At 34.8% G+C, this 24,227-nt stretch overlaps 3 protein-coding genes and 2 pseudogenes across 5 annotated transcripts; 4 read left to right on the top strand and 1 right to left on the bottom strand.

The window, feature by feature from the left end:
* Positions 1-176: 176 nt before the first annotated feature.
* LOC147517711 (transcription factor HHO3-like) lies at positions 177-4,856 on the bottom strand (annotated as a pseudogene). Its single transcript, XR_015211538.1, has 5 exons — positions 4,559-4,856; positions 4,267-4,475; positions 1,094-1,346; positions 886-962; positions 177-745 (listed from the first exon to the last, which is right to left on the bottom strand). The product of XR_015211538.1 is annotated as a transcription factor HHO3-like (transcript).
* A 5,321-nt stretch (positions 4,857-10,177) lies between these two features.
* LOC147517710 (uncharacterized) lies at positions 10,178-11,078 on the top strand. Its single transcript, XM_086593681.1, has 3 exons — positions 10,178-10,219; positions 10,304-10,532; positions 10,918-11,078. Exons 1-3 carry the CDS (start codon positions 10,178-10,180, stop codon positions 11,076-11,078), a joined length of 432 nt encoding a protein of 143 aa, XP_086449807.1.
* Positions 11,079-11,321: 243 nt separating this feature from the next.
* On the top strand, positions 11,322-12,756 carry LOC147517709 (uncharacterized). The gene is made up of 2 exons (XM_086594695.1): positions 11,322-11,646; positions 12,138-12,756. Exons 1-2 carry the CDS (start codon positions 11,335-11,337, stop codon positions 12,741-12,743), a joined length of 918 nt encoding a protein of 305 aa, XP_086450821.1. The 5' UTR covers positions 11,322-11,334; the 3' UTR covers positions 12,744-12,756.
* Positions 12,757-13,319: 563 nt separating this feature from the next.
* On the top strand, positions 13,320-13,786 carry LOC147517708 (uncharacterized; annotated as a pseudogene).
* A 2,261-nt stretch (positions 13,787-16,047) lies between these two features.
* LOC147517707 (uncharacterized) lies at positions 16,048-24,102 on the top strand. 2 transcript variants are annotated; one of them, XM_086589834.1, is made up of 14 exons: positions 16,048-16,281; positions 16,968-17,067; positions 17,252-17,499; positions 17,582-17,766; positions 17,903-18,008; positions 18,123-18,689; positions 20,290-20,432; positions 20,517-20,711; positions 20,825-20,915; positions 20,981-21,149; positions 21,788-21,898; positions 21,985-22,081; positions 22,787-22,893; positions 23,660-24,102. In XM_086589834.1, exons 1-13 carry the CDS (start codon positions 16,177-16,179, stop codon positions 22,851-22,853), a joined length of 2,184 nt encoding a protein of 727 aa, XP_086445960.1. In that variant the 5' UTR covers positions 16,048-16,176; the 3' UTR covers positions 22,854-22,893; positions 23,660-24,102. The 2 variants fall into 2 exon arrangements, with proteins under 2 accessions (XP_086445960.1, XP_086445959.1); XM_086589833.1 differs by having other exon boundaries at positions 16,059-16,281; positions 18,120-18,689.
* Positions 24,103-24,227: the final 125 nt, after the last annotated feature.

Raw genomic sequence — 24,227 nt, 5'->3', positions numbered from 1 at the left:
TCCCCGTAGTTTCAACTTTCAAGACGATCTTGCTCAAGTTCAGCTGCGCCTTCATTTGGGAAAGCATTTTCGGCGTATGATTCCTTTGGCACCACAAGCCTGTTTTAGTGAATTATCTATTTACTAGTACTACACAACATTCTCAGGGTAGTTTTCCGTTGTTTCAATACAAAATCTGAATCTAATGGCATTGTCTTCAATTATTACCATGGTTATGTAAATCCACGTCCAGTCTGTGTTGTCTTACATAAATATCAAATTAACAGTAGTAGAAAGATCCTAATTACTGTAACTACTATATGCCCTATGCAATTCAGTCGGTCAAAAATGTACATCTCTTGTTACAGACGTCTCACTGAGTCAATGAACATATATATTAAGACATGGAAGTAGAAATAGTTGTGCTGTGAGTGGAGGAAGATGAGGCGGATGAGCCGAATTTGTGTCCTCATCTTCCTTGCAGTGTTCTGTATTGCTGCTCCTACCTTCCGAGTAATATGGACTTGTTATGGACTGCTGTTGTTTCTGTTGTGGAGAACATGCCACAGAAGGCAATTGAGGTCGTGCAGCTACTGGAGCATAGACTCGATTGGCAACAACTTGAGCTGCCTCACCAGTTGCTGGTCTCTCTTCAGTGCGCTCCTGGGCTGGCACCAATAGATCTTTTACTACAATGAATTGAGGGGTTTGCCTATTGTCGTTGGCGGGACTGTTGTACCGCTCTTTTTGTATGTAATCGGTATTTCTGAAATAAAAATCCATTAGGAAAATATCAGTAAATTAATCTGCAAGAAGAGGACTCGGTATCCGCTGCTGTAAAACAAGGTATAGTAAATTAAGTGAAATCTATGTGTATTATGTTGCAATTCATCCAACTAATCTTACCTGTAAATGACTTTTGACTTCATCATTAGTAAGTCCATCAACCCGCATCAGTTCTTTAATCTGTTTGGGTGTAGCAACTAAAACCAACACAAGAACAAATACGAACACCAATTAGCTTGAGAACTGAAAATATATCGAACACAAAATGCAACTTAGATCGATTAGCTAGAAAAAATGACTTATCAAACAAAAGTTCCTCCTTACATACCACGAGGACCACCAAGTTGTTGAAGCGCGTTTAAGAATTTCCTGTGTAGCTCATTCGACCACGATCGCCTGACCTTCTTATGTGATTCTCCTTGTCGTTGATCACCTTCACTACCAGTAACTGTCTCAGCAGTAGTGGTATTAGGTGTAGTTGCTACTGGTGCTTCTCTGGGACCTTTTTCTCTGTGGAAAGGGTGAAATGCACCTCCCCTTTCCTCTGATTCAGTCACTATTGTCCTTTGAGAGGGCTGGTCCTGTGAGCCAAAAACCAAATGAAATAGTTTCTTATAAACGATTCCAGCTGAGTCAGAACCGAAAGACATATGTAATGGCAATCAATTGTAATGGCAATCAATTTCATAACATCCTAGCTGAGCAATACAGACATGAGACACCAATTAGTGAAAGGACCAGTTGGGCATAAACCTTGATTTCATCCATCAATAGCTTCTAAGAGCATGTTCAATAGGTCAAGCATTTTATTCAAACCACAATCACCATTTCGAATTGAAATTGGTTAAACTCATTATAGCATATTCACACCAGGTGTTAGTACGCTCTCAACCAATCAATGCATACCACGTGTCCAATATAAGTTCCTAAACATAAGTCTAATATACAACCTACTAACTAGACAACTCCATAGATGAATAGGTCAAGCACAAGTCCTAACATATTGAGACGATAAACAATCTCTAAGTATCAAAGCTAGTTCAACCAAAAGTAACCGTTTATTAATAGCACAAAGAAGTCCGACAGGTTTCAACTGACAAACAACTCAAAGGCCAAGTTTAACGGACGACAATCATTGAAGGAAAAGAGAACAAGAGCTCAACAGGTCATGACGTAGCGGAAACGATATTAAAAGTTCATTAGAACATTAAAGAGATAAATTGAAACATAAATTTATTGATACTATTGAAGAATTTATTACAACTTTCGTCCATGAAACTCTTTTTATAGAGAACTCCATCAAATCATCTTAGAAACCTACTAAAACACTAAAAAAGACTCTCCTAATCTATCTATATCATAATAGTAACTTTCTAAGACTATTAGAACTCATACTAAAACACTAAGAAAGACTTTCCTAATCTATCTATATCATAATAGTAACTTTCTAAGACTATTAGAACTCATAAACTAGATTTCTATATACTTTTAAATTAGGCTTAAAGAATAAAAACGAATATAGTTTGTTTTTAGTAAATTTGAATTTACTAAAAACAATTAGACAATAAACATAGGCTCTATGTTCTACATGACAACATCATTCTCCCCTTCTTTAGAATAACTCTCCCTCAAGTTATGAATAGGAATGACAATTCTTCGATTGGAACAAGGCGAAGTATACACAATAGCTTGATTCTTCCATATTTTTGTTTGACAATCCGACTCAAAATTCCACAGACAAACACGAACATTAATCAATTTTTCACAAAACTTCAAATATGGGTCTTCACTCTTCACAAATAAATTTATTTGGAAAAATCCATATTCTCCTCCTCTTTGACAATTAACTCGTCCTCGAAATTGCTCAAGATTAAAACATTGACAACTTCTTTAGCAACAATTGACATTATCTTGTTCAATATCATCTCCTAAAACTTTAACAACATTAAGCTTTTCTTTAATATTTTTCTCCTCACAATAAATATCTACAATTTGGTCATTCAGATCTCCACAATTTGATTTAATACTGAAACAATTGTAAGCATTTAAAAGTCATCTTTTACATGTTAGTAGAGATGGAAATGAGTTTTAGGAACATAAGCTCTACTCTCAAAAATCACTCTTTTACTCATGTCGAAAGTCATTATCTCTGTTCTTTTGTTGCAATCTATGATGATTCTTTTTTTTTTATCATTGCAAATGAACTAATTCTCTTCAACAATCAGTTGAGCATACATCTGTTCTTTAGCAACTCAAGGTTCATACATCTGTTCTTCAACAACAACTCTTTATGCATAACGTTGTTGTCTAATATTTTCTTGACGACGAAATTCATAATCTTGAAGTGTTTTAGAATATTTTCTATAAGCAATTTATAATCGAGACAACTTGTAAAAATAATCAAAATAATCTTGTTCATACCATAAACGATTATATATAATAATCATGGTGAAGAGATTTATAATACTCAAAATCAATATCTCAAAGATCGTTTTGTAGCTCACATATTTTTGTTTTGATAGCACAAATTCAAATATAAAGTTGTTATGGATTTAAGTGAGAAATTTTCATACTTTTTTTTTTGTTCAAAATTCGGAATTTTGTTAAAATCTGACAGCCTGGACGAAAATTGAAGTATCTCTCTCTGAAAATGTAGAGGTTGCACTATAGTTAGTGAGTTGGAATTGATTGAAAATTCCTATCTTTGCCTTTTTATTGTGATCTTGAATAAGGAAAGATTGTAACAACACTATAGGTAGTGAGACACAAATTCTTCAATAAAAATCTTCAATCCAAAGATACTTTGAACATAAGAAAACTAGTATTTACGTCCTTGTAACGTTAAAATCAACTTCAAACCGGATATCAACCCTATAACACCATCAAGCTATGATACCAATTGACGAGCATAAACAATATTAAAAGTTAATTAAAACATTAAAGAGATAAATTGAAACATAAGTGTATTGATAATATTGAAGAATTAATTACAATTATTGTCCACGAAGCTATTTACATAAAGAACTCCATCAAACCATCTTAGAAACCTACTAAAACACTAGGAAACACTTTCCTAATCTATCTATATCATAATAGTAACCTTCTAAGACTATTAAAACTCATAAACTAGACTTCTAGACACTTGTAAATTAGGCTTAAAGAATAAAAACGAATATAGTTTGTTTTTACTAAACTCGAATTTACGAAAAACAATTAAACAATAAACATAGGCTCCATGTTCTACATTAGGTCATTATTTTGTAATGGTTTCGTGCAGAAAATAAAAGGACAATCCTACAACTATAAACAAAAAGTAGAAACTACGATTGATGGCCAAAAAAACTCAATACGTAGACAACTCTTCTCCAAAGGAAGAGTGCAACCACTTTCTCATTATTACGACCTTAGTTTATAAGTAAAGTTTTACTCCTTTACACCAGCCGAACTACTATAAAGCATAAACAATGGTCTAGTTCTAATTTACGCGTAGTGCAAATTTACCTTTTGATTAGTAAACTCTTGGTTCCATAATTGCGCAGATTTTGACCAATCTATCTTCTTTTCTCTCATCTCATTTGATAGTTCTGATTCCACAGAGGGGACCAATGACTGATTTACTGGGAAAAATTCCTCAAGAACTGGTGTTTCTCTAAATTCGCTATCTTCACCTTCATTCTTCATTCCTACTTGGCTTTTGCAAATATTAATAGCTACCCAACAAAAAGGCAAGTCAAGTTAGAAACAAGATACGAATTAATAACAAATATATAACTAGAAATATATATTGGGGTACCTTGGTTTACAAGCTGTAGACAAAGAGGTAACTCCCTATTAAAGACTTGAATTTTCTGACGTTCAACCTCTAATTTTTCCATGTATTCTTCACATCTGGTGGTGTTCTTCATTTTCTCTATAAAATCTATCATTGTTTCTGATCAACTTTTTTTTACGATAGTTGAAATAGGTTGTGAAGAAAATGGTGGTATGCTATGAAGGGAAAGTTGGAGAGAGAGGAATCTACAAAGAAAGATAATAAACTTGATGAAGAAGCAAGCAGAGACAACAAGAAAATGATCATTCATAATAAGGATGTGGACTTTCAGGGAAAGGACACTATTAGATTTGGATAGAGTGGAAAAGGTCATGGTCGGGGCGTCGCGTATCAAAGAGAATCTTCATCAGATTACTTTTCTATGTAAGAAAATGTCATCAACATTTTATATTATGGTTTTTTACCGTCTTAGAATGTCCCTACCCACTTTTTTTGTGGGTAGCCCTCAGAATGGAAGTTTACAATATTTTGCATATGAGCAAAATGTTTGTTGAAATTCAACACTTCTACGTCTTCTGAATGCGTCTTTAATTATGGATTCGACTTTCTAGTAACCGGTTACTGGGATCAAATCCCAATCAAATCCCATTAACTGTTACAAGTCACCGTTGATTTAGATCTTAAATCCGTGTGTGTGCCGAGATCCGTAACCGAAACAATCCAACAACTTTTAACGGTTGATGGGATTTGATTCCAATAACCGGTTACTGCATAGCCAGACTCTTTAATTATGTTGTTCTTGTTTTTAAAAGTGATCACACTGAATTTGTCATGATCTGATGATTTTAACATAATAGATTGATGTTAAATTTGGTGAATTCCTGTTGTTGTTTCAGAGAAATTCCTAATACGTGACGCCTTACAGAAAAATTTGTAGGCAAATCTTGGTAGGTGATTTTGTATGGAAATTGTTGCACACTTGCGCTGCAGACGCATTTGAATATTGTGGATGGGCCTCTTTATGCACTTACTGGCGTCTCAGAAGCTTAGAGGTCACTGGTCAGTGGATAAGATCAAAAATCTCTTCTGGGCTGCTATGAGCCTATGACAACATCTGTGAAAATTCATAGATAAAAATAAGGTGAATATTCCCTTCGGAAGGATATGGATCTCTATACATTAAAATATAACAACGAGTGGCCACTCTGAAATATAAAATGGTTACAGGACCCTTGAATAAGTTATTGGCCTTGGGGTCGTCGAGACGTCGACTCGTGGGGTCATATGATATGGCCATCATAAAAAACATTTATACAAAGTTCTGTCTAAAATATAGATGGTCTTCCTTACGGAAAAATTTGAGCATATATTCTAGCACGTTTTCGAAAATGCTAGAAAATTGATGGTCTCGGATCTGTTAACCCATGTTAACAAATAAAAAAAGTTGATTTGCCTAAACAGGATATGGGTTCCTGAGATCAATAGTATGGGATAATTGGTATTGGGTGAGTCAGGACGGAGCCAGGAACCTGAGGATCGATTTTGTAGGGGGGAGCGTTAGCTCAAACTTACCGAAATTTTTTGTGAGATGGGGGCAGGGACGACCATGGTTTTTCCCAAGGGTATTCAAATCAACAAGTGATAAAAATGAAGTTATATTGTTAATACCGTTTTTTTATCCAATTGTTTTATTTAAACTAGCCACTGTGCACGTGGTATTTATGTGGGCTCTACTGAGTTTTTAAAAAAATTATAAACATTAAATTACTATTTTACCCTTCAAAAGAAAAAAAAATCTATAAATTACCAAATTGCCCCTGAGACATACACCAAAACACCTTTACTCAACCCCCACATTTTTCTATATATTAAAGATTCAATATACATGTATTTTTTTAAGAAGGATCCGTAGAATATTACAAAAGCAGAACTTGCAAGAAAAAATTTCAATAACCCACGAAGTAAATCTATAAATTGGGCTCTAGACACTTTCTTTAATGTGTATTTTGTCTAAAGAAAGACCAATATTATCTTTTGATTCTATTCCAATTTTAGCAACACGTAATTTTTTGGGTGTATTAACTGTTTTTAAATCTTCTTATTTCTCCTTTTTACCCTTTCATTTGTAACTGACAATTTCTTCCACAAATAAATAATACAAAAATCTAATGTGCTAGGTGTGTGTGTTAATCGAGGTCACTCATCAGGCAAGGGTGCGTGTGTATTGCTCCAAGATGTACTGCAATCAAATAATACAATTGTCTTATAAAAAAAAAATCATTTGTCTTTTCACAATTTCACAATTTGAATTACATCAAGCTTAAACATGTTATTCAAAATTATCATAAATGCATTTTAAATTGTTAAAGATGTATTAAAATTAGTTGTAATCAACATATATTTTTTCTGTTTTTTAAGTTGATGTTTTCCATATCGTTTTGGTCTCTCCAGAAATTCATCTCACTTTTAATTGGAATTTTGTAGATTTCGAATGAATTTTAGTTATTTTGATTAACCCACTACTCTTTTGGTAACTAATTTAGTTCGTAGTTTTTTTTTTGTTGGTAGTTGGCTTCTTTAGTTGAGACTAATAAAAAAGGTCAAAATTGTAAAAGTCAGTCTAAAATTTGAGACAGATGTCAAATTTCAGTTTTATATAGGAAAAAAAAAAAAAAAAGTTTGCTATTTTCTTTTAACTTAAGAAATTTGCGTCTGTGTACCTATACCCAATTTCCTGCGAAGTAAATTGAGAGAAAATGAGGACAAACCTAGGGTTTTTCTCAAGGGTATTCAAGTCAACAACTAAGTGCTAAAAATGAAGTTACATTGTTAATATCGTGTTTTTTTTAATCCAATTGTTTTCTTTAAATTCAATATACATGCATTCTTCAAAACCATTGAGTTTACAAATTTAAGAAGGATCCATAGAATATTACAAAAGCATAACTTGCAAGAAAAATTTTCAATAACCTACAAAATTAATTGAGATAAAAGGATGTGAGAGGTGAACATGAAAAGAGAATATAAATTAAAAATATAATGATTAGGGAAAGTGGAAAAGAAGAGTGTGTATATATATATATATATATATATATATATATATATATATATATATATATATATATATATATATATATATATATATATATATAGGAGATTGATTTTTTTATACCATGGTTTATATCACGCTCATTTACAATACGAATTAATAACTAATATTTTGTGAATATGATCTACTAACTATGGATAATTATTCCACCAAAATTCGACTCATTTGGAAACCTCTGACATGGTTAAAAAAATGTTGCCAACTTTGAATTTTTTTTTAACAGCCCAAATTATTCAATTTTGCAATCATCTTTTGACATTGTTAAACACCATCAAACGAGATGAAATTTTGTTGAGGTGATCTCCATGGTTTGTTGGACATATCCACATAAAATTAGGTTTTAATTTGTCTTATGGTTGAAGTTGTGAGGCATGGTATAAACTATGATATGAAAATCATGGTATATCAGTTGAGTATATATATATATATACTCTCTGTATTTGTGTTAGTAATATCAGTTGAGTCAAAGTGTCATGTGGTTCAAATCAATACATACTAAAAAAAAACAAGAGAATTTTGACTTAACCCCCAAAGTTTGGTAGCGTTTTGATTAAATCTTCTATTTTTAAAATCATTTTAGTTCCCCCATTCCCATTACATCAATTTTGTCGGTAATGATGTTTGTATTTTATCTTTTGACAATTTTGCCCTTATGATAAAATAGAGTCGTTGGGAGCGCGTTTGAGCCCCCCAAAATTTAGCATCGAATTTGAGTTTATCCCATTAGCAAAAAATTATCAAATTATAAAATTATTTCCCACTATGAATGGGGGAAAAATGTTTCTCCCGTATAGTAGAAGCTGAGATAGCAGAAGCTGAGCTCCATTTCCCACTCTTGCACTTTGGAGTGCTTCTGAGATAGCAGAAGCTGTGAACGACGAACTGATCAAATGGGGTTCTCTTGGAACTATCTCAGACAGACACTAGATCTCTCCTCAAACCCAAAGAACAATAATTCCTCCCTCCGGTAACCAATCAATGGTTTTTCGCAATGTGTCGGCGAGAACTTTGACGGTCACGCCTTCATCACTCCTTAATTGTATGCGAAAGGGTGTGGGAGTGATTGGGAATAGGGTCTGTGACAATTGGGATAGGGGTTTGTGAAATTGGAAGAGGAAGATGCCGACACTACGTTGATTGCCCTTGAGAAAATGGCTATTTACGCCCGGAATAGCTTTCATGGCACTGCTGTAGTTGGAGTGACTGGTAGTGTCGGAAAGACGATGATGGCTATGTACGTTGATTGCACTTGTAGTGCATTTGTTTGCCAGGAATCGGACTTGAGAAGCGAATTAAATAGAATTCTTAGTGGACCACCCACTTTTGGCCTGTTTGGGAGGCCTGGAATCCAATAGAATTGAATTCTAAACAGACTCCAACTCCTTTCATCAAGTCTTAGAGAGACCCCTGTTAATCCGATAGAATGATGGACTATGGAATCGGACTCTTCTTTCTAATCCACTCGCAAATCTCGCACTCAAAATTAGATCTCTCAAGCGCCAAAAATATTTCACTCGCCCGCCAAAAATCTACCACTCCCCTAAAGATCTCGGGGGCCCTACACTATATATATTCTCCAACTCTCGCTCAAACTCACATATTCTTGTTCATTCTCAGAAGCCATATATTTTTTCTGGTATGTATCCATCTTTCTTCTTTTACTATTTTGTTTATTTGGGTTTCAATTGTCTCATTCTCATTCTAATGTATGTGTACAGTGAGATTTTTATAATTAAATTTTGAATTGGCTTAATAGTTATGTATATTTGAGATATTTGATGGTCATTTTTTGGCCAAATATTATTGCTTCGTTTACATATGCACGCATTTTTTCATCTTGTAAGCATTGTTGGTAAAAAAAGATTTGATTTTCACTTCATACAAATTATGCTAAGTTATGCTTGTATGCCCTTACTGTTGTTTGTGTGGTTTTTTCAACAACACCACTTCCAAACACATAGTTTCTACGTACTAGTGTTGTTTTAGACATTGTTACATGTCCATTGTTAATGTTGTTTTCTACTTTGTTTAGGCTTCAAATTTAAAAATTTTATTTTCAATTCGTTTAAACTAGTTAATAGTGTAGGAATATGGATGATGAGTTCGAGGTTGCAGCTTACGTGTGCATAATTGTTGTGTACTTTATTTGCGAGAGGGCACTCACATATTTAGATGTAGATAGAGCACCATCTATAAATTGCGATGTGGAGAGAAATCGATATCTTGAGAGGTTATACACGAATAGTGATCGTCAGTGTCACAACATGTTGCGAATGAATACAATTGTTTTTCATAGATTGTGTGAACGACTAGTCTTGAAGGGGTTGAGTCCTAGTAGGTGGGTTGGAGTTAAAGAACAAGTGGCAATGTTCCTTTTCGTTCTTGGCCATGACACCAAAATAAGGCAGGGCGCTTTTGATGTTATAAGATCATCGGAAACGTATCATCGACATTTTCATAATGTCTTGTGAGCTGTTTTAAAACTTGGAAAAGAAGTAGTGAGGCCTGCTCATGCAAATTATTCTCCGAATATGGGTAGTAGAACACAACCTTGGGCCATGAGATACTTTCAGGTAGATTTGTAGAAACAAATATAATGTCTTCTTCTATATGGTCCAATTTATTTTGGATATTTAATCTAGAACTCTTCTTTGTAGAATTGTGTTGGTGCTATTGATGCCACACACATACCAGCTTTAGTACCAATAGAAGAGCAAGATGCTTATCGCAACAGAAAGAGTGACATTAGCCATAATGTTCTTATGGCTTGCTTGTTCGATATGATGATCACGTATGTGTTAGCTGGGTGGGAAGGATCCGCTCATGACAGTAGGTTGTTGAGAGCAGCTGTCACGCACTCAAGTGACAAGTTAACAGTTCCAGAGGGTAAAATGAGTTCAAATCAGTTTTTATTTATAATTATTAGTTTGATTTAAAAAAAATAAAAAACGCATCTAACGTGTTAATACATTCGTGTTTGTAGGCAAATATTACGTAGGTGATGCCGGTTTTCCACATGTTAAAGGCTTCTTGATTCCTTATCGTGGAACAAGATATCATTTGTCCGAACACACACGTATACCAGCAACATATAAAGAACTATATAACTACCGACACTCATCTTTGCGTAATGTGATCGGAAGGACGTTTGGACTTTTAAAAAAGTGTTTTGCTTACTTGAGGCATGCCCCTTTTTATAGCGTGGATACACAAATCAAATTGATAATAGCTTGTTCTATTCTTCATAATATCATTCGAGATAAAAATCCAGGTGATATTGGGCAAGAATGGTCGGATCTTCCTGAAGACGGTAATAATGTTGGCACTCAAGGACAGGACATTACAGCAATGAGATCTAGTGATGAGTGGACTGGGTTTAGAGAAAATCTTGCTCAAACTATGTGGAAAGACTATGATTATCGTCATCCTTGAGCAAATGCTTTAGTTTTGGACTGTCTTTTTTCTTTGTTGCATGTTTCAATTATGTAGAACATTATGATTTGATTTATCTTGGGAGGACATGAAAACTTAGTTGTGACTTTGGAATAACGATTATTTATTTTGTGGTTTCCTATGTTTCTTCTAGTTGATATATTTTTATTACATAAATTTCAATTATATATCTTGGGAAAATTTTCTTAACATAATGGAGTCACAGACGGAGACATAATATGGGGTGCAATGCGACATGCAGGGGTCTAGGAAAATATTTTGGTCCAATTCTATGGATGCATGTATGTTAAGTGTTTTACAGGAACATTTGCACCCGGGCCTCAAAGCAGGGAACGGGTGGAAGGATTACACAATCAATGGTGTCATCTCAGAGGTGAACAAGATAGCTCATAAGGAAATTACCAAGGTGCATGTGCAAAATAGGCTGAAGACAATGTCAAAATTTAAAGATGCATATTACAAGTTGATGAGTTTCAGCGGTTTTGGCTATAACCCGGAATCTCAAACTATGGATGCAAATCCCATTGTTTGGGAAGAGGCTCTGAAGGTAACTTCAACTGTGAAATTCTTTGTAGAATTGTTACATTGTTCTATTTTGTACATTATATATGTTTACCCTCAAAAAGATATTGTACGTTTTTTTATTGGAAGAACATAAAAGACTGCTTTTATGCAGTTGCTAGCTGTCCTTTAGTGTCCACTATGTGCATGCTGTTTTTTGTCATGAAGTTCTGCATAGCTAGTACTTTTGTCCTCTAGTGTCCACTTTGTGTATGCTGCTTTTTGTCACGAAGTTCTGCATAGCTAGTAGCCTTGTTCATTATGGTTTTCGACTGTTAGAAATATAAATAGGGGAGCTATTTTGTTTTTATATTGGATATGACTTGAAGTTTTCATTACCCACAAAGACATTGTAGGTTGCTAGTTGCTTCATAAACCCTCGAGAGATTCATTAATATTTAATATTTTATTCATTATATTTCTTTATCAATTAAGTTGGGAAAAACATAGTTGAACAATATGTGTTTGTTTCCGAAGGTCCACTCACAGTTGAAGAGCTACATGGGGAAACCTATGCCAAAATTACTAGAGTGGGTTGAGGTGCTTGGAAACAAAACAGCCACAAGTAGGAGGATGGCAATTGTAACTAGTGCTACTGATGATGCGAATGCAAGTAACGGTGTACCACTTCAGCAAGAGCAACAAGATCCTTTGTTAGGAGAAAATGGACAGTTGCATGATTTTCCTTCCCTTGACGAGTCTGCAGTACCAGCTACTTCTGAAACATCTCCAACGTCACATTCTAGTGCAGAAAAACTTCCTCAGACTAAGAAGCGTAATCGCTCAATGGTTGGAGGTTTAACAACTAAAATGACTGGATTGAAAGGATCGGTTGACAGATTTGCAGTGGCAATGGAATCAAGGAACAAGATTGAAGAAGCGAGGAGCCGAATGGAAGACCCACTATGGGATCAATGTTCTAGTGCAATTGATGCCATAGTTGATATGGATGATGATACTAAATTGGATGCACTAGAGTGGTTCATGGGAGACTCTGAGAAGAAAAAGATGTTCTTAAGAATCAAAGAACATCAACGCCGATCTTGGATTATACGAAAAATTAGGCACAACGACTATTATTAGACCTTTTTCTTCTTGTTGAATAAAGTAGGACATATGTTTGTCATTTCTGTTTTAGATATTACTAGGCAAGCAGTCACCGAACTACAGATGTACTTCCTACAAATTTTTATTGAAGTTTTAGAGACATGAGCTGATTGTAGGTGGACAATATCAACCATTAAGGTTCCCCCGCAAAACTTTGTCAAGTTATGGGAAAAGTTCTGACATCGAGGTGTTTTCCAAGCCCCAACTGTAAAAGTAGTTCATAGATTTATGATGTGATTATGTGAGCTAAGGAATCTAGCATCTTGTTTATAATTTAGAAGTTACATGTCTAGGTATGAGAAACTAAGAACAAGGTTCCAATCGTAGGAATTAGGGACTTTTTTGCAACTTAGGGAGACCAATTAAATCAAATCACACAAATATGATGTGCATATTCGATAGTATGGGAGATTTGATGGACCACTTAAGTTCCTTTGGTGTAAACTTTTGACATTGAGTTTAAAAGAAGATCTCTGCTATCACTTTACTGCAAATCTGAGTTATGGTTATTGCCATGTGAAATTTTGTTCTCCTTAGGGTCATGATATTTTGATGGCTACAATGCTCAACGGAGCAGCAATCATGGATGGAGCGTTGCTTCTAATAGCTGCCAACGAGAGCTGCCCCCAACCTCAAACTTCCGAGCATTTGGCTGCTTTTGACATTATGCAACTGAACCATATTATTATCCTTCAAAATAAGGTCGATCTTGTCCAAGAAGATGTAGCGATCAACCAGCATGAAGCAATTCAAACACTTATCAAGGTTAGTTAACTTTGGCAACCAAGTACTATCTGGTCTAGTCTATACTTATTTAATCAACTCAAGGTTGGATTTATGAACTGAAACTTTTGCAGCACTCTGTTGCTGATGGTGCGCCAATAATACCGATTTCTGGACAACTAAAGTATAATATTGATGTTGTTTGTGAGTACATTGTGAGAAAGATTCCCGTCCCAGTTAGGGACCTTGGTATGTTTGTTGTTAGTTCTTGTTGTTCACTGCGAAGCATAGTCTAATTTGCAGTGATTGTATTATTATTGCAAGTGCATGGATACTTCTTCGTTACAATTTAGCTTACTATTTCCGTCTACACAGTTATTTTGCTTTAATATAATAGGTGAGTTGTTTCATACTTGAAAAAAATGGGATAAATTGAATTGAAATAAACCAAAAGTTGGAGTCTGTTATAAGATTCCATATGACAACCAAACACAAAAATCTAAATAGGAATTGAATTCCGATGATTTATGAAAATTTGTCAAACACACATTTTATAAGTTGGAATCAAATTCTATTATAGTGAATTCTATTCCAATGGTTTCATATCCCATTCTATTCCTAATTAGTTTACAGTCTCAGTTGCCAAACACATTATTGGTCTACAAAGCCTTGGTGTGGTTCACCAGACTTGTGGGAATCAGAATAATCAAATTGGAGTTGCCTTGACCTTGATTGGGATTCCTCGTATTGCCCAAGTGTCTATTGTGGAAATGGGAATGAGAAGGAAATGGGCGATATTGAAGCTGGCGCGAATATGTCAATCGTTAGTTGTACTGATTTTGAATGTATAACCATCTCATTTGGAATTTTGAATGTATAGAGGAGATTGGCAGTGCTAAAGGGGAAATTCTCAGAGAACTAAATTTGAGTTTATATGAGAAATATTTTTGGCAACTTTTGGGGGGTTTTCACAAAGCTGGGTTTAACATGTTAATGTGGGGGACAATCCAACCCCTATTTCATAAAGGTAAAATGGTTAATATATAAAATACCAATGTCTGTTACACACAAAATTGACAGAGTGGGGGCAAACTCAAATGATTTTTAAAATAGAGGGTTTAATCAAAACGCTACCAAACTTTGGAGGGTTAAGTCAAAATTCCCAAAAAAAAAAATCCCTCTACAAGTGATGGTATTCAATTGAATACCCTAGCTAGTACATAGGTCCGTCCCAAAGGAGGGGGGCAACAATTGTTATAGAAATTATCGTTGCGGGAGATTTCGATACCAACTAGGCAATTAACAAAATTTAATCTAGGTAGCTACTTAATTTGTCTATAAATTTTACCAATAAGAGTGGGTACACACTTTTTATAGAATTTATTGATGTGGAAGATTTTGATACCAACAGTGATTGTTAGAGAATTAGTCTAGCTACTTAATTTGCTGATCAGTGAGTTTTAGCAATGAGATCTTGGTGGTACAAAATTAGCCACGATAACAATTGTTATAGAAATTATCGCCGTGGGAGATATTGATACCAACTAGGGCAATTAAAAAATTAAATCTAGCTACTTAATTTGTCTATGAATTTTACCAATAAGAGTGGTATACACTTTTTATAGAATTTATCAACGTGGAAAATTTTGATACCAACAATGATGGTTAGAGAATTAATCTAGCTACTTAATTTGCCGATCAACGAGTTTTAGCAATGAGGTATGTGTGGTACAAAATTAGCCACGACAACAATTGTTATAGAAATTATCATAGTGGGAGATTTAGATACCAAACGAGAGTGGTTGGTGACTTATACAACAATTGTTATGGAAATTATTGTCGTGGGAGATATTGATACCAACTAGGGCAATTAAAAAATTAAATCTAGCTACTTAATTTGTCTATGAATTTTACCAATAAGAGCGGTATACACTTTTTATAGAATTTATCGACGTGGAAAATTTTGATACCAACAATGATGGTTAGAGAATTAATCTAGCTACTTAATTTGCCGATCAATGAGTTTTAGCAATGAAGTGTGTGTGGTACAAAATTAGCCACAACAACAATTGTTATAGAAATTATCATAGTGGGAGATTTCGATACCAAACTAGAGTGGTTGGTGACTTATACAACAATTGTTATGGAAATTATTGTCGTGGGAGATATTGATACCAACTAGGGCAATTAAAAAATTAAATATAGCTACTTAATTTGTCTATGAATTTTACCAATAAGAGTGGTATACACTTTTTATAGAATTTATCGACGTGGAAAATTTTGATACCAACAATGATGGTTAGAGAATTAATCTAGCTACTTAATTTGCCGATCAATGAGTTTTAGCAATGAGGTATGTGTGGTACAAAATTAGCCACGACAACAATTGTTATAGAAATTATCATAGTAGGAGATTTCGATACCAAACGAGAGTGGTTGGTGACTTATATATTAATCTAGCTACTTAATTTGCTAATTTATGAGGTGTCAATACAAAAAAAGAATGGTGAAAGAAACTGTATAAATTGAGCCTTTCATCGAATACTATGAGACGTCCAACACAGAGACGAGGCGATTAGAAAGCTTGTTAGTCTTATTTAGGTTTTCCTCGTTATAACCAAGTTTTCCAAGTTCAATTGTCTATAAATTTTACTAGGATTTTGTTAGTAGCATATTATGAAATTGTATGGGAATTATTTTGTTAGAAAAATTATTGTTGATTTCCCATTGTGGTCTGTTGGGATCTGGGAATGGGTGGTATCGGAAAAGTGTTTTCCACGCAAATCATGTGGTAAGTCAAATATTTGTCACATTTCAAATTTTGTCTGCAATTTTAAGTTTTATAATTTTTTTAAAATGTAGTTTGAAATAAAAAAAGTTTTTACCCAAGATATATATTTTTTCAATAATACACATAATGTAAGAAAAGCTCAATTTGTTGTTGTTTTTTTTTTTAGTGCCTTCATATTGAAACAAAATTTTTTTTTTGAAGGCAAAAAGGCACTTTACATTCTTAAACTTGTCACGTTTTACCACTTATTTCCCAAACTTCACTTTAGTCAATTTTAACCCTGAACTTGTAAAATGTATCAAACTCTATTTTTCTAGTTCATTTCTGGGACCTAAAGAGTGGTGTGGAATTATGTTTTCTTACGTGTCAAAATTAGAATTTGACATATGACAGAAATGAACTGGAAAAATGGAGATGAATACGTTTTACAAGTTCATGATTAAAATTACCTAAAGTGAAGTTTGGGGGATAAGTAGTAAAATGCGACAAATTTGAGAGTGTAAAGTGCCTTTTTGCCTTTTTTGAATAATCAAATACTCAATCAAAAATATATATGTGTAATAACCAATAAACATCAAATTCTATTTTGCAATTCAACTAATGTTTAAACAAACATTTCTCTTCAATATTATTTCCAGAAGAAAAGAATAATAATTTCATTTTTTTTTCTGATATGAATAAAACAGGTACACGACAGGGTCTCTCGCTCGTGCAATTTGAATCGCTTTATAGGGCGATTTAGCTTTCGGTCGTTGGACATCTTGAGAGTCATCATCCCTCGTACACGTAAGCTTCCAACTAAATATGTGGCGGGAACGCGAAAAAAACGCATTTAAATTCCCGCCTCTTTAATCAAATTTGTTTTTTTCAGCGCCAAACTCGAAAAAAACACATCTTCAACTCCATAATAATTCCCCATCCTCATATTTATCTATTCTCGCATTCGATTCATTTTCTTGCATTTTGACAGAAATGAGGCTGAGGCAATCTCCAAATGGCTCTTCTAAACGAGTTCTATCTCCTCCGACTGTGGATGAGATGGAAGAAAAGACCAAAAAGGCCAAAAATATGAGTCATGTTCGACTTAAACATAACGCTCAAATGCAAGAATATTCGACTTCAGCTTCGCTCCTACCGCGTAAACGAACTAAATCTCCTGGTGTTCGCGTTATTGGTGGGAGAATCTATGATTCTCAGAATGGCAAAACTTGTCACCAGGTATAACCTCTTATTGGTACTTTTTTTTTTCCCAATTATGATTTGGGATTAAGTTTTTGTTAATTTGATTGAATTTTTGTAGTGCCGGCAAAAGACTATGGATTTTGTTGCTGCATGTAAGGGTGAAAGAGGTAACAAGGCCTGTACAATCAAGTTTTGCCACAAATGTCTGATTAATAGATACGGGGAGAAAGCGGAAGAAGTAGATCAGTTGGATGATTGGAAATGCCCAAAATGTAGAGGAATTTGCAATTGTAGCTTCTGCATGTAAGCTTTTGTTTCTGGAAGTGGTTAAATAAGTGAACTTTATTAGTTTAGATTTGTAATGAGATTTTGTGCATTATTTGGTTGATCTTGGAAATTTTGTTAATGTATTGGTTTAAAAAAATGTACTCTTTTTTAGGAAGAGAAGAGGGCATCAACCTACTGGTATGCTTATTCATACTGCCAAAGCCACTGGGTTCGGATCAGTTTCGGAAATGCTGATTGTTAATGTCCCACCTGAGAAGGTTTAACGATACTCCTTTTTTCTTTGTTGTTTCCCTTTAACTGGTTGATGGATTTATTGGGGGCTTGTCCTTTTTTCTTTGCTTGAGTTGCCAATATTGCCTTTCTTTTAGCAGGAAAACAGTTCTGATGGGAAAGATGATTTGATTCCACAATTGAAATCTTTAACATCGGCAAGGGAAGGTAGGAAGCTAAAAGAAAACAAACGAAAAAAGTTGAAACATAGCAATGTGGATGACGATGTGGTTGATGGAAGCAAAGGTGATGACAAAAAATTAAAGAGAGGGAGTAAGAAAGCTTATTTTAGTAGTGGAATCGATTTGAACACCATACCACACAAAGAAGAAGAGATAGATGAAAGGGTTGATGACAATACACATAAGAAACGGCAAAACAAGTTGAAGAAGTCGGCACAGACCAAAGGCCGTGGTGCCAAGTCAGAGAAGAATACAGAGGAACCTCCCAATTCCAGTGTGACCTCTTTGAAATCCACCGAGAATGAAAAAGATAATATTGAAGACATGCCAAAGGCCACAACTGATTGCAAACACACAACTGAGCCAGATGCTGATATCCCCTTGCCTCAGGGCATCAATTTAGCAACTGTAGCTGAGATTCAGTTACCTGCTGAGGATGTTGGACCTGCCTTGCAGTTTTTAGAATTTTGCAGTGCTTTTGAGGAGGTAAACTTACCTTTGTTGTTAGTTATATCTGCCCCACTAAATAATGAGATGGGTGCTTCGAATGCTTTTTCTCTTTTTACTATTATTTTGCATGTCATATTGACAAGCACCCCAGCAGTCAATGAATGGAATGATAGACAAATTGAACTACTTTTGTGTCTGTTATACCGTTATAATATAATTATCCTGAGATTGCATTTCTGTTAGTCTTTTCGGTCGGCATATGGGTGAAAAAAAAAAAAACAATACTCAAGGTGCTAATGTATGTTCCATTCATCTGCAGACAGGGAAAGTACAGTTGTAATATTTTTGTAAGATTACTTTAAGAGTTCTATTAAACAGGAAGTGTGAACGGAGAGAGCAGAAAATAAGTATAATGTTAAGTAGGTCTGGCTTAGTATTTGTGGATTATTGAATCAGAATACACACCACTTTGTTCTTTCAAGTTGCAACCTACTAAGCTTGATCTTGAATCGACTGATAATGTAAGAATTCAATGGATGGAAAACAATATACAGATTTAGTGGCCCTCATTATGTGGTTTGTTCTGTGGGTTGATCGTTTTGATTGTCACACTTTTCCAGAATTTGTGACCAGGGAGTAGATATTGGAGGAAAGTAAGAAACTTCTTATACACCTAGTGCATTAAAAGGTGGAGAGATTGTATTTCATTACTACATATCTTTCGTGAATATATTTGATTAAGGGAACAATTGCGTACTAATTATGAGCACTCTACGAATTTTGTAGAAAACCAAATGAATGGTTGTGTTTGTTTGTTTGTTAATGCTGCCTAACGAAAGTTTTAAGATCATTTATAACCATCTTACGTGAGCATTTCTTTTCTACCATGGAATTAAGAACCCTGCTAATATGGTGGAGGTTGGAGGTTTGGCTCTTATAGAGAAGGACAAACATTCAGGTAGTTGGTCATGTGAAAGACTATGCATCTGAGAGGTGATAGTCAATTAGGATCGATGTTTGTAGGATTAGGATTAGAGGATGAGTTTTCTAGAGTGTTTATAATAGGTTTTGAAGGATTAACATAAATGGATGTAGTATTTAAGAAGTTTTTAATGTTGATAATATACTTAGTTACGAGGGTGCTGAACAATTGAGAAATATATAAATCTCATTAATGTAATCTATAATGGCTTACTTGATCTTTCCACCTTGTCGAATGTAATTTTAAAAGATTATAATTAGAAAGCATCCGAACAAAATTAGAAAATAAAAATAAAAATCAGAGGTGCATCTTCTTCCCTTCAAAGATATGCCATTGATTATGATGTTCTATCTCACCATCTCTTCAGATTTCCAAGTTTCTGTTCTTATGGATTATCGTAGATTTTTTGTTGCATGTGTATGAAGGAGTGCTTGGTATTTCAAAGACATTCCAATAATTTCAGTTCATTTGGAGGAATTTTGGTCTCAAATGCATGTATATTCCTTCTACTTTCTGTTCTTTCACTTGGTCTGTCATCTGCTGGCTGTGTTTTTCGCTTTTGTGTAAAAGCATCTTTGATGATCACGCAAACTTCTACTATTTCAATATATTCTGAGATGCATTGTCTCTAATATATCTTCTTTTACTGCTTAGATTCTCAAACTGAAGGAAGGCGAACCCGAATCTGTTCTTCGAGAATTGACAGCAGGCTGCAGTCGGCGTCGAAGTCAATATTCCTCAGTTGCCCAGTTTAATATCCATCTGATATCTTTAATACAAAAGGACATGGGAGAAGAGTAAGTTCCTTTTCATGTGCGTTTAAAATGAAATGTTACCATTTCGGCAATTGATTGTTTAAACTGTTACCCTTTTACTTGTAGATATCCCTTGAGTCAAACGAGCAGTGGAAGTTCCTGGTTCCAAGCACTTGGGAAATGCATTTCCGAGTCTCAGTGTGCTTTTAAAGAATTTTCTTTGGATTGTTTTAATCATGGTAGTGATGGATATGATAAATTAGATTCCTCAAAAAGGCTGAGACTATTGAATTTTCTGTGTGACGAAGTTATTTGCACTGCGTAGGTGAAAGAGATGTTTAATTGCATATGCGAATCCCCCACCCCCCACCCCCCCTCTCTCATGTACTCAAAGTATGTTTTGCGAACTTATCAGTGATGTCACTCTCTTTCAGAGACTTCAGAGGTTGGATTCACAAACAAAAAGAAAGATTGGTAAAGAGAGGGAAGGAGGCAAAACTAAAAGTTCTTGCCGCAAGAGATAAGGTAAACACTACTTTGTGGAAAATTCAGCACTCTAAGATATACTTCTAAAGTTAAGTTGTGTACAGGAACGGCGTTTGAAGCAACAGATGCAGGATGACGTTGCAAAAGCAATCATTTCGAGAAATGGTGCTCCTCTTTCTATATCAGAACATGAAAGTCTTATTTCAAGGATAAAAGATGAAGCAGCAAAAGCGCATGCAGAGAAACTAGAAGCGATAGAGTTGGTGCCAAAGAGTATGTTCACCATTTGTTTCCTTTATCTTTCAGCAATCACCTACTGTGATTTTGCATGCTTGACCAGATATTGTCTGGTAGTTGTTACATTGACACTGTTCACATAGGCGGAACTTTATGACCAATTTCTGCATTTTTTTTGTTTCTTGGGGTTCATCTTTGCAATTTCAAGTTTGATAAGATAAAAGGTGCTCATAATCATACTCCAATAGCAAACACTTGCTTTGAAGTTAACTTTCTACAAATTTATCATTTTCAGCCATAGTTCAGAGTCTTGGTCTTCAGCTCTTTCTCATTATGGACACAAAAGAAAAACAAATTTAAAAAAAAAGTGAAAAGAAAAATATTCCTTTCTTGGGAATTGATGAGTTTACTACTTCAGTGTGACTCGTAAGTAGATGGACATTTTTATGGTCAGTATTTAATAGGGAATATATTTGGATCTGTAATGTAATGTCTGAGTAGGATAGGACTTATTGAGACTATCTTATCGTCATGCATTTGAAGCTGACACAGCACAGGCTTGGATGGATAATCCATTAGGGACTTTCTTTGCTGCAAATGTACCCTGCTATATATATTTATCTGCTTAGAATAGCTATTTGCTTAACCCATTTTCTTTGCTGCATTGTCCATAGAGATTCAAATGTCAAATGCTGTTAGAACAGATCCTATTCTTTTGAATGAAAATGGTCTCATATTTTGGAGACTTCGAGGTTGTTCAGCTGAACCAAATATATTGCTTCAAGGTTGGTATCTGATGCATTTCCTTAATGTATGCAATATCCTATTTTGAGATTCTCGAATCTGTGGTTGACACCTTTTCCAACTGTAGATGTTGGAAGACGGGATTCTGATAGAGCTGAAGATAAGTGGTTTGTGTATAATCCTGAACAGAAGAAAGCAGTGGAAACTTACATTTCTCATCAAAGGTGAGATAATATATTCCTTTACTTCCAGGTTAAAATTTAAGTTTGAAGCATTGTATTGATTCTTGGAGCTTTTTTGACGTTTAGATGATTGTTTACACGGTTCCTCAGTTACATCCTTTTGATGGAGGTACTGTCATGCGCATGCAATCAATTCATTCTATCACCCTTAATATATTGTTTAGCATAAAGAGATTACAATAACCAAGCAAAATTGAGGCGACTAAAGTTGCTTCCTATTGTCCTTGTGGAACTCAACATAAGCTGTTATTGTCTGATGAAGGGGCATAAGAATTGCTTAGTGCGCAAAACTTGAAATTTTTGTAAACCCTTTCAAAGAGTTCACAAGGTAGGTTAGCATTACAAGCTTTCTGTTGTGTCTGTAGAAGGTATGCTATGAAATAAATGTTTATATTGTGGCCTTCTCCTTTTAATTGACTCCAGCATGAGTTATTACATCAAACCTAAAACCTCTCGTATCTCTACTCTCTATTGAATACACTATTCTACATTTGAACCTACACCTCTAGGCGTGAGGAGCAAATGGTGAGCCTAGAGCCTAGGCAAGCCTTTGACTGCATAGATGTGTAGGGAAAAACTCGATTTTCAACTTCCTTACTTAATGATATGTACTTGATGATGAATGACTTTGATACTTCTCTTTGTTGATATTTTAATCTCTTGGGTGTTGACTCTTCATGGATCCAGAAGGAAAATTCTCAAGTCAGAGGCAGTCCTTGACACTTGCAGGGAAAAAGAAAGCCATGTACAATAAAAGTTCAGATCATCCATCATCAAACCATTGTGAGGAAAAGGTACTACAAGCGTTCCTATCTCAGATCATCTTAAGTGATATATTATTCATGAACCACTTGGTTTTATGCATAAATATGGATCTCCTTTGTCAATAATTCTCTTGAGTATGCTACTTTAAACGTCTTGCATTGTGAGTATCATTTGGAGCTAATTTTTGGGGTTACTTCAAATATTGTAAGCACAAATTACTTCACATCCGACCATCTCATTGGTGTGTAGTGTGTACAATTGGATGATATACTTGTCGGAGGAGGAACATGCATAGTTATTTTCATGTTTTGTGCATTAGGGTGTGTTGGGATGGGGGGTGTGAATAATAACCATTATCGCAGATGTGTCGGCACTCATCAGTTGGTTGTTACAGTGTAAGGGCAAAATAACATTGATTCTTTTGTCCTGGGAACCCAGTTGGTGATTCTAATCCCACAAACGAGAAACCAAAAGAAAAGGAAGAAGTCTTATTCATTTTCATTGAAAAAGTTGCCAGCTTGAAATCAGCGTCAACTGCTAAGACAGTTATTGTTGATTAACCCTCCAGATGTAATTGCCTTTCTGCGATCCTAATTACATAACCATGAAATTCCATTCAAAATGTGTTGTGATACATTTGCAAATCTTCAAGTCTTTTGCTTCCTTGTTTTTGAACTTATATATATCATAATGTAAGAAACACTTTCTGCTCAAATATTTTATCAGAACTTGCATGCTCTATTTGTAGATACGAGTTAACTCCATCTTCTCCTATTTTTTTCTGCTATAAAACAGGTATATATAAAGTAAACGATCAATGTTCTACAGTTTGCCCAATCTCGATGGACTTGTGAGGAAGACTTGCACTCCCCTCAGTCCCTCACTACTCTGGCGCACAATGTTTGTCCATGACTTTTTGACATCACTTCTGGGAGATGACCATAGGTCATGTTTGCGTGGCACTCTACAATGTCAAGGAGACTCATGTTTGCGTGGCACTCTACAATGTTAAAATAAACAAATGTTGTTTATTTTGTATCTTTGTTGTCTGTTGAGTTTTTTTCATATTGCGACTAAGGTTGCTATATCATTGTATCAGGACTCGGGAGCTTACCTCCATTCAGTCCCTTGCTGAGAGAGCAAGTGCTTTTGTCATTGTATTTGATCAAATTTTACTTTGTTTCTTGTGAACGGTGGTTAAACAGAGTTCAACATTAAGAACCTTTCTCATTCTTGCATTTGATATGTTCAATGTTTAGCCTTCAATGTAATTCAGATACCTGACTGGTCTATACTAAATTAGTAGTCCGTATCCAAATGTCTTATGTTAAGCTCTCTAAATTCCACAAAAAGAAAAAACAGT

The sequence above is a fragment of the Coptis chinensis genome, chromosome 2 (genome assembly GCF_015680905.1).
Source record: "Coptis chinensis isolate HL-2020 chromosome 2, ASM1568090v1, whole genome shotgun sequence".
NCBI lineage: Eukaryota > Viridiplantae > Streptophyta > Magnoliopsida > Ranunculales > Ranunculaceae > Coptis > Coptis chinensis.
This window is presented reverse-complemented; position numbering and strand designations above follow the sequence as displayed.

Coding starts and splice junctions, on each gene's coding strand:
- LOC147517707 (XM_086589833.1), top strand. CDS start 16,177: ATGGGAATTATTTTGTTAGAAAAATTATTGTTGATTTCCCATTGTGGT. Junction 17,767..17,902: donor TGCAATTGTAGCTTCTGCAT/GTAAGCTTTTGT, acceptor ACTCTTTTTTAG/GAAGAGAAGAGGGCATCAAC. Junction 18,009..18,119: donor TTAATGTCCCACCTGAGAAG/GTTTAACGATAC, acceptor CCTTTCTTTTAG/CAGGAAAACAGTTCTGATGG.
- LOC147517710 (XM_086593681.1), top strand. CDS start 10,178: ATGGGTAGTAGAACACAACCTTGGGCCATGAGATACTTTCAG. Junction 10,220..10,303: donor GGGCCATGAGATACTTTCAG/GTAGATTTGTAG, acceptor TCTTCTTTGTAG/AATTGTGTTGGTGCTATTGA. Junction 10,533..10,917: donor CAAGTTAACAGTTCCAGAGG/GTAAAATGAGTT, acceptor ATAAAAATCCAG/GTGATATTGGGCAAGAATGG.
- LOC147517709 (XM_086594695.1), top strand. CDS start 11,335: ATGCAGGGGTCTAGGAAAATATTTTGGTCCAATTCTATGGATGCATGT. Junction 11,647..12,137: donor TTTGGGAAGAGGCTCTGAAG/GTAACTTCAACT, acceptor TTGTTTCCGAAG/GTCCACTCACAGTTGAAGAG.